Source organism: Frieseomelitta varia, unplaced genomic scaffold (genome assembly GCF_011392965.1).
Source record: "Frieseomelitta varia isolate USP_RPSP 00005682 unplaced genomic scaffold, Fvar_1.2 scaffold_358, whole genome shotgun sequence".
NCBI lineage: Eukaryota > Metazoa > Arthropoda > Insecta > Hymenoptera > Apidae > Frieseomelitta > Frieseomelitta varia.
Window position 1 is genome coordinate 470,885 of NW_025110099.1, and position 12,615 is coordinate 483,499.

Here is a 12,615-nt window from a genome sequence, read left to right on the forward strand (position 1 = left end):
CCTCGCTGGCGAGGCCGAGGCCCCAGTGTGTTTTTACTCGGGGTTGAGTAAACTCCGGCCTGTTGTGTATCATAATACGCGTGCACGCGGGTTTACGGGTTAGCCTCGCATCGACCACTGGATGCACCCTTGTCTCGCACCACGCCGCGCCGCCTGTCTCTTCCTCGATCGACGAGGACCAACTTCCACAGACTACAGAGATATTTCGAAGCGTCAACAAAACACCATTTAAACGGGTTAACGAGTAAACGAACGCCGCCGTCTCCGTCTACCGCCGACGGAATTGATAATCCACCGACCGACCGTATCGAACCCGACTGGCCCAAACATGCCGCGTACAAGAGTTTGAACGAGTGACTGTCGTCCGGTATCAACATCATCCGCTAATCTTCGTCAGTGATCGTCGTCACTACCGTCTTCGTTTAGTGACCAAGTGTAAATAAAACTTGAAAGTGACTGATCGAAATCAGTGAGTGAATCTTGTACACGAGAATTAAAGTTCACTGCCGTCTTCGTACAGAACATTAAAAAAAAAAAAAAAAATGTCGATGGTTGTATTAAAGCCATTTTAAGTACATTCTAAATACATTCTACAGATTCGCGTGTCGCAACAAGGACCGTGTGCCGATTCTTGAAAACCATCGTCGGGTGTCTGAACCAAGGGAAGACTCGGGTTCAAGTGCGTTGGTAAAGATGCATACGCTGTTCAGCGAGCAGAATGCATATTACAGGCACGCAACGGCGGTTCCCGTTGGTATGGGGACTCCATCGTACCCCGGTGTGGGTGCCGCGCCGGGATACTACGAGCAGTACCGATACGGCGGTTATGCGACGGCCGCTGGTTACCCAGTCTCAGGTATAACCCAGCAGCACATTCACCATCCTGGCAAGGATATGGTGAAACCCCCGTACTCCTACATAGCCTTGATCGCGATGGCAATTCAGAATGCACCCGACAAGAAGATCACGCTGAACGGTATCTATCAGTTTATCATGGAGCGCTTTCCTTATTACCGCGAGAACAAGCAGGGCTGGCAGAACTCGATCAGGCACAATCTCAGCCTCAACGAGTGTTTCGTCAAGGTGCCAAGGGACGACAAGAAGCCCGGGAAAGGAAGCTACTGGTCGCTGGACCCGGACAGCTACAACATGTTCGACAACGGTTCCTATCTCAGGCGTCGTCGGCGCTTCAAGAAGAAGGACGCGCTGAAAGAGAAAGAGGAGGCACTGAAGAGGCAGGGCTTGGTGCCCGAGAAGCAGCGTAACCAAGAGGAAACGAAACCGAGTAACATAGTCATACCGCCACCGTCGGACGCGGCGACCAAGAAATTGGGCACCCTTGATACGACATTGTGCAAACCGAAGAGGGAACCGGTGAACGACGCTGGCAGTCATTGCATGGCCGTGCAAGCGAAATACGGCCTCCACAGCCCGATCCAAGACACGAAGACGGCGGTAACGACGACGTCAGCCGTCGCCGTGGCTGGCCAGAGCGTCATCCAAACCGCTCTCGGTCATCAAGTGCATCAAACCCATCAGGTACATCAGGACGGCATTCAGGACGTATCGATGGGACTAGATCCCACTAGTTTTAGCGTGGACGCTCTAATGACGACGCGAGAGAACAGCGCAGCCTTGATGACCAGAGATAATCAGCATCACACGCATCATCCCCACGGTCTTCAGCATCCTCACCCTCACTCGCACTCGATCATGACGAGCAGAGAGTCGATGGGCGCCGGGGTTGTTTCCAGGGACCACTTGCCCTCTGTTTGCACAACCACGACCACGACGACGGCCGCCGTCGCGGCAATGATGGCGACCACCGGATACGGTCACAGCAGCACCGTGTCCAGGAGCAACGGTTCGCCGCCCGGAACCATGTACGCGCCTTATTGCACGCCCACGGCCGGTTACATAATGGATCACGCGGAGTACAATTCGAGAAACCATACCAACACCGCGGGACACTCGCAATGGTACCAAGAGGCAGCTAGCCCCGATGCCGCCGCCATTTATCAGGATACCCAATCGCCGAGCTGTCAGCTTTACAGGTAACAAAAAAAAAAAAAAAAAAAAAAAAAAAAAAAGAAAACCAACGGTGAATCGTCTCGTTGTTTGTTTCACCGTCAATTTTCCCTTAACTGGCTAGTATTTCTTTCGAATGGAACTTGAAATTGCACTTCAAAATCAAAATCGCCTGGTGAATCATTTTCATTTTTCTTCGAGAGGAACTTCTTCAAAGATCGTGCAACAGTTGAAAAAAAAAAAACAACAACTTTATAATGTAAATAGATGTTATATTGAAATAGAATTGCACCGTGACACCGTGTAGCCAGGTCGTTGCTGCTGAAAGTAAAGAGAATGCAAATTCCTTGAAGCTCGTTAGGCTAACGGCTAACTAAAATTCCCCTTTGGAGATGAAGGAGTATGTATCGATCGCAAAATATCCACAATTTGCAGATCCAGCCCGCCGACTCCACTCTCGTCGAGTGCGGCTCCGTCTCCACCCTTGTATCACCGATACTACCAAGACTGCAACACCGTCAACACCAGCGGAAATCTGCCCATCACACTGCATAAATACTGAGAATACCGAAATTCAAGGCCTCATCACCGAGGTCTTGAAGAACACCACACCGAACACTACGACCCGAGCTTGGTTTACGTGAAGCAAGAGTGGATCCCGTGCACGGAAGAGCTGGCCAAAGAGTGGAATTAGATAAGTCCAGAAATCCATGATAAAATGACGCGAAATTAACGGCAACTTGAATCTATGAAATATGCAGACACGAAACGTGCGAATTGCGAAACGATACGTACGTACGTTATTTGTAGATATTTAATCGCTCGCGTATTTCATAACAATATCGCGAACGTAGCACGTTGTAGGCGCAGCAAAGAATATTAACGATATAGAAGAAAGTCGAAGAGCTTGTAACAAAAACCGACTCTCGTATTTATTATCGAGTATCGCTCATTTCTGTTCAATTCGTTTTCACAGAATCAGTCTTCACAAAATGCCGAAGGAACTTTTACAATAATTCAGTGATCCGTATGACCTAATGCAATGGAAATTAGGTCCAATTACTTTTTGAAATATCCAACAGATTTGTAAATAAGTAATAATTTTTTGCTTACTTTTCAATATGGAATCAATCTATTTTTTTTTTTTTTTTTTTTTTTTATAAGCGTAATCGAAGCTTGCTGCATCCTTTCAATCAATTTCGATTTTATCGTGTTTCTCTAGCATTAAAACATATTTTAATGCCAGCGTGAGCATACGCGTGATTTTGTTTCCAATTTCTTTACGTTGACATCGTCTGAAAACGTTACAAAATTCTTTCTACGCATAATTATATACATTATATACAATATTATATATATTATATAATTTTATTTTTTGTATAATTAAACAAAGTTATAATATTATATATATTATATAATTTATAATATATGTAATATTATATAAATAATATTATATTACAATTATACAAAGTTATAATATTACATAATTTTATTTTTTGTATAATTATACAAAGTTCAAACATTGTTATCGCTGTAAATCCTTCGATTGCTATTAGAAATCATAAATCTCGCGACAGAGAACTAATCGTTTTATCACACAGACGTTGTGAGTTTTACTTCTGACTGATAGAACCGAATTAATAGAAATTCAATAGTTATTAGACCGTGCATATTCATGCAAATTGGTTTACTTGTCCTTCAAATTTCGTTAATGAAAAAGCTGAAAAAAATCTGACACCGGTCGTTTTTCTTTACAAGCCTCCTCGACTGTTAGCGACCCTTGTCGAGAATACTTGCAGCGAATTGTTCGAATAATTCAACGTAACAACGTCCATTAATTTTTACTTCGAATTAGCGATAGCTGAGTGGAACTAGTTCGATATGTTTTATACATTATTCGAATCTTATCCCGATTCTTATATCGATCGAGAGATGTAACGAACGAAAGAAAAGGAGTACTCGAGTTCTAGACATTTTTAAGACATTATCAGAGGACGCGTGTCCTTCTTCTGAATGTACATAAAGAAAAAAAAAATTAGGTATGTAAACATGTACACATATGCACACTCTGACCGTAGTGATTTCTTTTCTTCGTTTTTCGAGTTTTTTTTTTTTTGTTTTTTTTTTTGCTTCTATCATAGAAAAAGCAGAAAATCTGGTTATCGTGAATGATCAAGTACTTGATGAGCGAGTTCTCGTTTGATTATCAAAGCTGGGGGCCTAGAATTACGAAGAAATTATGTGAAATATTTATATCAAAATGTCATATATCGAAGCAACAATTGGAAAATGGATGCAAGATTGTCAATTTAATCGCGAAGAGGTTCGAGTAAAATAATCGAAATATACGAAAACTCGAGTTATCGAGGGATCTGAAGATTAATACAAGAATCTCTTTTAACTCGTTTCCCCAAAGTTTCTGCAGTATCTCTTTTCTTTTTCATTTTCTGCTTTCGACAGTTCAATAACGAAAGCGAATTCAATAGTCAAAAATCGTGGACACGGAGAAATATTCGCCTTAGTTGAAAGGCGTCTCATTACGAAACCTTTATCATCTCTTTCGTTCAACGGCAAAACCAATGTTTGCACGCAGTATTGCTCGGTTTGAAAACTGAAACCGGCGAGGTAACGTATGAAATAATACGTGTTTCAACATGTTTTTAAAATATTAGAGAACGCTGTACAGTATTATTATAGATTTGGGGCTTCGGGGCGCGTCGAAACTTTCGATTCTAGGTACATTCGATCGGTTTAATCGCATACGGTATCATTCATTAATGAATCGGAAGCGCAAATGATGCGAGATATGCCGTGAAAACAGCTGTGAATATCAATGATGATCGTCATCACCTGAGCAAACAAAGAGACCTCCAGAGTCTCCTCTCACTGATCTACGGTAATTTTGCCCGATTTGATATTCCTTCTCCTCGTGGCGAACGATATTTGCACGAGGAGATACGCCAAATCCCACATACGACTGCAACTGTGCAAACCTGCACCGAATTAATCAAACAGAAAAAAACATATTTCGGGGAATGTACACGCGTCCTTGCCGCAGTTGATCCACTTCCAACCAAAGGACGAGGTCAGTGTTTCAAGATACGCGAAAACCAATATTTAAACTATAAAATAACAGAAACTGAGAAACGAAATGCGTGATAATTAACGCATTCTATCATGTATAAAAATGGTTTCAACGTAATTTTCAAAGTGATACATTTCACTATGCATAGCTATGATGATACGAGATGCATTTGATTTAATGATCGTTCTCCATGTTATTATTATTATTATTTTTTTTAAATCAATTTCAGTATGTGTTGTAACATATTTAAACCTACATTTACCGATCTTCTTGCCGATGTCGCTTTTACATCCCCAACGTTATATTGGAAACGAGAAATAAGACATAACGATGTTTCTACTTGTAATGGTTAAGGATTGACGGAATATTAATGTACTTAACACAGAATGGCAAAGTTCCTCGATTGATTGCGAATTAAAGATCGAAACGATGAAGAAAATCACGTCGATGGTCGCAAGAAACATTTCTGACAAAAACGAAAACAGATATCTACAGTCGATGGAAGCGATATGACGAGGTTATAAAATTGATCAAGTGTTGAAGTTTACATTGCTTTGAAAATCGACGTAGCAACTTGTGACGCATATGTGGGGGAGGGATAAGAAACGTCGTTTAGGATCGTGCATGATTAACCTTTGGATTTCCACCTTAAAATACACGTGAAAAGATATACAAAGTTGCACATAACGTACGAAGAAGACAAAAAAAATATACATCATTCGCTATTTTTCACAATGCACATATATATACGTCACATAGAAATTTCAAATACTAATTTATTAAGTAAGTCATTTTTTTCAGCTTGAGTAACGTTACTACTTAACTTTCTATAATCAGGATTAATTCATTGCAAATTTTGTTTCAATTTGAAATCGAGCAGCTACACAATTGTTATTATTGTTACGCTAAGATACAGAAAATCATAAACTTACAGATACGTACGTACGACGTACGTGCGTAATGAATAACAATATCTCGTGGCACTACAAAAAATTGTCGTTTTCATTTATAATCTCGTGATATCGGCTCCACCATGAACGTTTTTTTTTTTTTTTCTCTTCTGCTAGTTAACTGATTGTAACGAGACAACGGTGATAGAAATTTATTTGTAAAAAGTGATACGATCGTTTTCGGTAAAGGGGAGGTGGATGGATGGGGAGGAGAGACGTTTGTGTTGCGTGTCTCGTCATTTTGTGCATTTATTCGCGTAACGTCATTCCTTGCGGCCGATGCGCGCGGTTCGGTTTGCAATGGGATTGGCCGTTCGATGAGAGTTGAAATATAATATATATTTATTGTAAAACGGATCATGTGAATAATGAAACGATTGGAACGGAAGAGAAATCGTGTCGTAGATAGATCTCTGCGTGTATATTATTAAAAAGAGTATATATATATATATAGATATATAGATTGTATAGATAAAGCTATATATGTATAAATAGACAGATCTATATATACAAAAGCATATTGATATTACGAGATAGTAGTAATAATCGCAAACTTATTAACGTAGGATGGAGTCGTCCGAATACGAAAACTTTACGAAATAAACGTAATGAATCGCAACGAAAACATCTTGTGTTGTTTCTTCGAGGTATCTTTGCACGAAATACTCGATTTGTTCGACTATCCTTTTCCTACTCCCTCGTGGTACAACCACAATGCCAATCGATACAACAGATTTGTAAAACTATTGGACGCCTCGATGTGTTTATTGGCATTACCGGCAGAAAAATACTCGAGAGAAAATATTTCGTTCAAATTTTTCTGAAAACAACGAACACGGCTACTCGCGAGGAATGTAAATCCGTGCGATCGTTTAATCACCGGTGGCATCAATCAAAGTTAATTTCATCGTCAAGTGCAGCGAACGAAAATAATTTTTCGCTACTCTTGCGAAAAATATTTGTTTCACTCCGCGCCAGGGAAACGTAAAGTTCAAAAAGAAGAAACGAAGAAATGGTCAAATAATCGTCTCGAGACGAAAGTAATAAATCAAACGATTTTACGACGGGAGAGAAATATAAAAGTAGCGGATCGTTCAGGATCACAGTAACAATAATACGAACGCATGCCGGTTTAAAAGCTTCGCGAAATTTTCAAACATACGCTCCGGCTCTTGTGCGATGCGCTGCATTTCGGTTGGCACTTTGTTACGTCTCTCGAACAGAGATCGATTCCGATTATTTCTAGTCGCGATCTGCGAAACGTTATTTCTCCGGCGTGGGCGATAATGGAAAGATAAGAATATCTCGTAACGTCCGGCCGACCCTGCTCGTCGAGATATTTGCACGATCGAACGACATCAAAGTCTGCGTAACCACGATGGAATTCTCTTTCCAGATCGCAATGCTAAATAGGGTAAGATAGGGTTATTTCAGTCAAGCCGAGCAAGTCGTAAGTAAATCTGATCGGTAGAATTGTGAAGTTTAACTACCACGGTTGTGTTAGAATAATATTTGCCTAAATAATATTTATCAATATCAAACAACGGCATTTCATGTGCGTCAATCTTAATACATACATGTATATAAAAGTAGTAATACTTAATTTGTTCTTTAAATAAAAAAAAAAAGAGACAATTTTATCACTCAATATAATAATTTTTTCATTTTGATGTTCATGTACTACGATGATTAATGAGAATATTGTAAATTATCGTATTAATGATGTACATACTCGTCTATTGACCTCTTGCGCTAGTAACTGGTTCACGGACCATAACGAGTGACCAAACCGTGCAATACAATAATTCGTCTTCTTTTTTAATTCATCGGTATAACACTGGAGAGTGAAATTGTTAAGAAGTAACAAATTGATTATTTGTCTGGGTTATATTTCAATATAACTGAGTTGTATCTCAATATTTAAAAAAAAACTAATATTGCAATTTTGGGTCAAACATTCTCGACGTCATTCTGGCGCAAGAGGTTAAAGAATATATCCAAAAGATAGTCATTGTTAAGCTCGGTACGTACATAACGAGATAAATTTGTAATCTAGCAGCGAATAAAGTTAAGATGTAAAGAGATGTCATGTTCAACTTACTTTTGAGATTACATTTGAAAGACTTGTTGATTATTAATATTCGTTGATTAATATGAGAAAAAGCTCGATAACTAGCAGAGTGGCCGTGCAATTTAGTAACGAGTAAAGTTCCGTTCGGTTGTTCTGTGGTTTTCGCTCGGGGCGGTATTTAACTGCATCTGCCGAAACACGTGCTTCGGATAAAGCCGGGCTTTAGAACGTTCCGTGCCGGCAATCCGTTAGTTCGCCGAAAGATAGAGTATATATCTATCGACCAGTTAGCAGAATCCCTTCGAGCACGCGTCAGTCTATTCCGTTCCTTTCGCCTTAGGGTCTTTGGTTTATGGAAAACCCAGGGTCGAGGATCTCTTGGAAGGTAAACGTGTGCCCCATTCTAAAATCCATGCCACTTTCGTCGGAATTTTGGCTAGTAACTTCAGCGTGACATTCCATGTCCGATTTTCTTTTACTTCCATTGAATTCTCACGTTCCAAGAATTTACCGAACATTTTCTTTTCCCGCAACCAACGTATTACGCGTCACTAATTTTTTTTTTTTTTTTTTTAACTATAAAATCTCTCGTTTACGTTTATTTAGTAAGTGCATTCGTACAACGTCAATTATTATTTCAGTCGAGTTAACGTTACGACAATGCGATCGGTTTCCTTTGAATATTTAAGGGGGGATTCTGGTAATCTGGCTTAAAAAAAATCGATTTTTTTTTTAACATTCTCTCAAAGTATATGCTTTCGAGGATGCCTGTGTAAAAGGATTTGTTTGAATTTGTAAAATTAGCAAAGTTATAGATGTTTAAAGGAAACGGTGTAGTGCTCGCATCGTAAATATGAATATTTTTGTACAACCGGTAACAAAAACTTCAAATGTGTTTTTCTCAAAAAATATTTTATTTTATAACATTATTATTATTTATATTATTATTTATTTTTATACTATTGTTATTTTAAAATATTTTATTTTTTGTACTGCTCGATTGATTGTAAGTATGAATATTTTTGTACAACGGGTAACAGAAACTTCAAATGTGTTTTTCTCAAATCCATACTTTTTGAACTGGCTGTCAGGGTATCTCACGTTTTAGTTGACCGATTGACTTGAAATTTGGAGGAGATTTTCACCGGATGTATCTTTATCGCATGAAACACAGATTTAAAAATTTGATGTTTTTTTATATTTTTTTTTTACCACCCAAAAGACGAAAAGCACAAGGAAAATTGATATTTTAAATTCAAAATGCTGCCATTTTTTTAATTTTCGAAATTTCGCTGTTTCCGGGGTTCATGCGATAGACATATTGATACTAATTAAGATGCATTTTGGTTTTTTAGTTTCAAATAACCAGGAATCACCGGAATCAGCCATTCGAACCGCCATCTTTTAAAAACATGTTTTACCTAAGGCTATATAATTTCCACAAGTTTCATTAATTTCGTAAAAAAAAAAAATTGCAAATACTCTTTAAGTACGAATAAATCTGTGTGCGAAAACTGCATGCCAAAATGTACCATGGTTTCCTTAGAAAAAAATCCCAAAAAAGTCGATTTTTTCAAGCCGGATTACCAGAATACCCGCTTAAGAACGTTTATCCAATGCGTGAATTGAAAATGAATTGGAGAGGGGCGCGTATTCTTTGCTGAAAATTGTTTAGGAAACCAACATGGCGGAATGATGGCCCGCATCGAATTGAAAGGGAATTATGACGAGGTTTATTAACCGCTTGCGACAGACACTCTATCAAACGTGGAATCGAATTAGCGATTGACAAGCGAAAGTGACAGACGTCAAAAGTGGTATTTGCACAGAATGTAAACTCCTGGGATGGCGGGCCGGCGTTAACCTCTAAACCGAACAAACAGACGCGGTTCCGCGCGACCGAGCCAGGTTGGGGCAATTTTAGAGCGGCGGAACACGAGGGTGTAAAAGTCGTTGAGCCCTCGATCTCTATCTTCACGGTAAACACTTAAAATTATCCACCCTGCAGCGTGCAAATATGCCGCGGAGCATACGCAACCGGTTCGTTCAATGTTTAACCTAAATGGCTTTCGTACCTTTCCTTATGGAACACCCTGATCCTTCGGAAGAAACCACATTTCCTGTGAAACTCAATTCTTCTCGCGTCTTGTCTACGTTTAATCGTGAGATATATTTTGTTCTTGACACAAAAAACTGTGATATTATTCTTTACACAACTGTATTCAACTGTACACGCTGTATACGTGACTAATACTCTGTCCAAAACGGTTGTGCCGATAGGTCACGTGATATATTTCAATGGCGGCAATTATTACATTGTTCAAAAAGTAATGTTCTTATTATTAAATTTTTATGAAACAAAGAATTTATGAAATACCAGCTTAGTTAGATACTAAGGAGAACTAAGAAGAGAATACCAAAAATTCGTTGATAATTTTCTCAAAGACAATATTGGACATGTATGTATATTCGTACATACATATGTATATGCAAGAATCATGTCTGAAGATCGGCGCCAATTTTCTGCGATACAAATATCCTAAAATAATTACTGAATCAGCTAATCATGCTACAAAAATGGCTAAACTAGAAAAAGCTTTATTTTGAAGAGTGGAATCTTTGTGGTAGAAACGGATGAAAAGTTTAACCTCTTGCGCTAGTAAGTTCACGGACCATAACAAGTGACCAAACCGTATACAATAATTCTTCTTTTTGAATTCATCGGTATATCACTGGATAGAAATTATCAAGAAGTAATAAATTTATTATTTGTTTTGCCTGGGTTATATTTCAGTATACTTAAAACTGAGAAAATATTGCAATTTTGGGCCAAATATTCTTGACGTGCGTGGCACGTCATTCCAGCGCAAGAGCTTAACCTTCACACACGCGACTGCGGACCATAACGAGTGACCGAATACAATAATTCGTCGCTTTCTTTTTCTTTTGAACTCGTCGATGTGATATCACTGGATAGAAATTATCAAGAAGTAATAAATTTATTATTTGTTTTGCCTGGGTTATATTTCATTATACTTAAAACTGAGAAAATATTGCAATTTTGGGCCAAATATTCTCGACGTGCGTGGCACGTCATTCCAACGCAAGAGGTTAATAGCATTGCGACTATGTTCCCACGTATGGCGTAAACATTGCGTCGACGGAAAAACCATAGCCGAACGACGATCGTTTCGATGGTAGGAAAGCTAGTCGCACGCTCAAGCTACGTTGTCTTGCGTTCCTCCTGTTCACTTTTTCCCGCCCTTTCCTCCCCAGTCTGTCGTCTCTTTCTTTTTTCTGTTTCTTCCTGCGCAACCGTTGCGCTGTGGCGGTATTAGCGGTTCCATGCAATCATCAATTTCAAACAAGAAAACGAAAGAGAAAAAAAGTTTGGCCGTTGGCTTACTTAAACAAACAGTCCGCTCTACGAAATGGATGAAGAGAGAAAGAGAATCGACAGCGTAAACCTTCTTCATTTCCGACTTACGCACTTTTTTTTCTAAGCAACCCAGCAGTGAGATGCATGCTGTATCGGGATTTGATCGACGATAGTTTACAGAATCGTGTTTGGAACCAGAAAAACCGCAACAAGAAGGATTAATTATAGAATAAAGCGAAAACACCAATGATCCCTTTTTTTGATCTTATTACGCATTAGAGCGGATGAATTTAGAATAGTTTATAGTACAAAAAAAATACAAAATACAAAAGTCAGTTTGAATCCGATCATGATTGACTTTTATTGTAGTATATTGTCAGACCAATTATAAAAATAATAAAGTTGAGGGTAGAATTAAAAATTGAGGATTGAGGATAAGATAGATAATAGAATTTTTACTGTTATTGTTTCCTGAATATAGTGTTAGTTGAACTCTCCTGAAACAATCTAGAAGTCTGTAATAATACCAGTACTGTTTTCAGGTACTAATGAGACTGCTAGCATTATTATATCATTATTATTATCATAACACTATACAAATACAGATTCCATTGAAATATTTTCACTGAAAAAAAAAAGAAGAAAATAGATTTAAAAAAAGAAACACGTAAGAGTTTATAGATTGGCAGTAAATTTTAAAAAATATTTTTATCGCAAAAATCCAAGTGAAGGAAGCAAGATGCAGTTAATACAGTGAGGACGAGGGTGGAAAGAGAAGAACGAACGCACCGTGAAGAGAGAAGCGTGGAAGAGAAAGGGGGCTTCGCCATCGTCTGCTCGTTCAGGGGAAAGACGACAGGTGTGCGTTTCCCAGAGACCCGCGGCAAAACGCGAAACTGGAATCGCTGCTGGAGTGCCGTGACCTAACCTCGATACACGTAGTCGGCTTCTATCGTCGCAGTCGCTGCTCCTTCTCCCTCTTCCTTATTCTGCTTGTAAAATTTATTTGTCTCTCCTCCAATAATCGATAACAATGTCTAAAATAGGAGTAAAATTTAAAAATGATAGAATTGAAATTTGAATAATGATTAAAAAATTGGAA

General features: G+C 38.8%; 1 protein-coding gene across 1 annotated transcript; it reads left to right on the plus strand.

Annotated features, from left to right (window-relative positions):
- The first annotated feature begins 530 nt into the window (after positions 1-530).
- On the plus strand, positions 531-3,099 carry LOC122530851 (fork head domain-containing protein crocodile). The gene is made up of 2 exons (XM_043658205.1): positions 531-2,054; positions 2,464-3,099. Exons 1-2 carry the CDS (start codon positions 694-696, stop codon positions 2,588-2,590), a joined length of 1,488 nt encoding a protein of 495 aa, XP_043514140.1. The 5' UTR covers positions 531-693; the 3' UTR covers positions 2,591-3,099.
- The last annotated feature ends 9,516 nt before the right edge of the window (positions 3,100-12,615 follow it).

Excerpts from the sequence above, each read along its gene's own strand:
- LOC122530851 (XM_043658205.1), top strand. The coding sequence starts at position 694 with ATGCATACGCTGTTCAGCGAGCAGAATGCATATTACAGGCACGCAACG. Across the intron at positions 2,055-2,463 it reads CCGAGCTGTCAGCTTTACAG|ATCCAGCCCGCCGACTCCAC; the intron begins GTAACAAAAAAA and ends CACAATTTGCAG.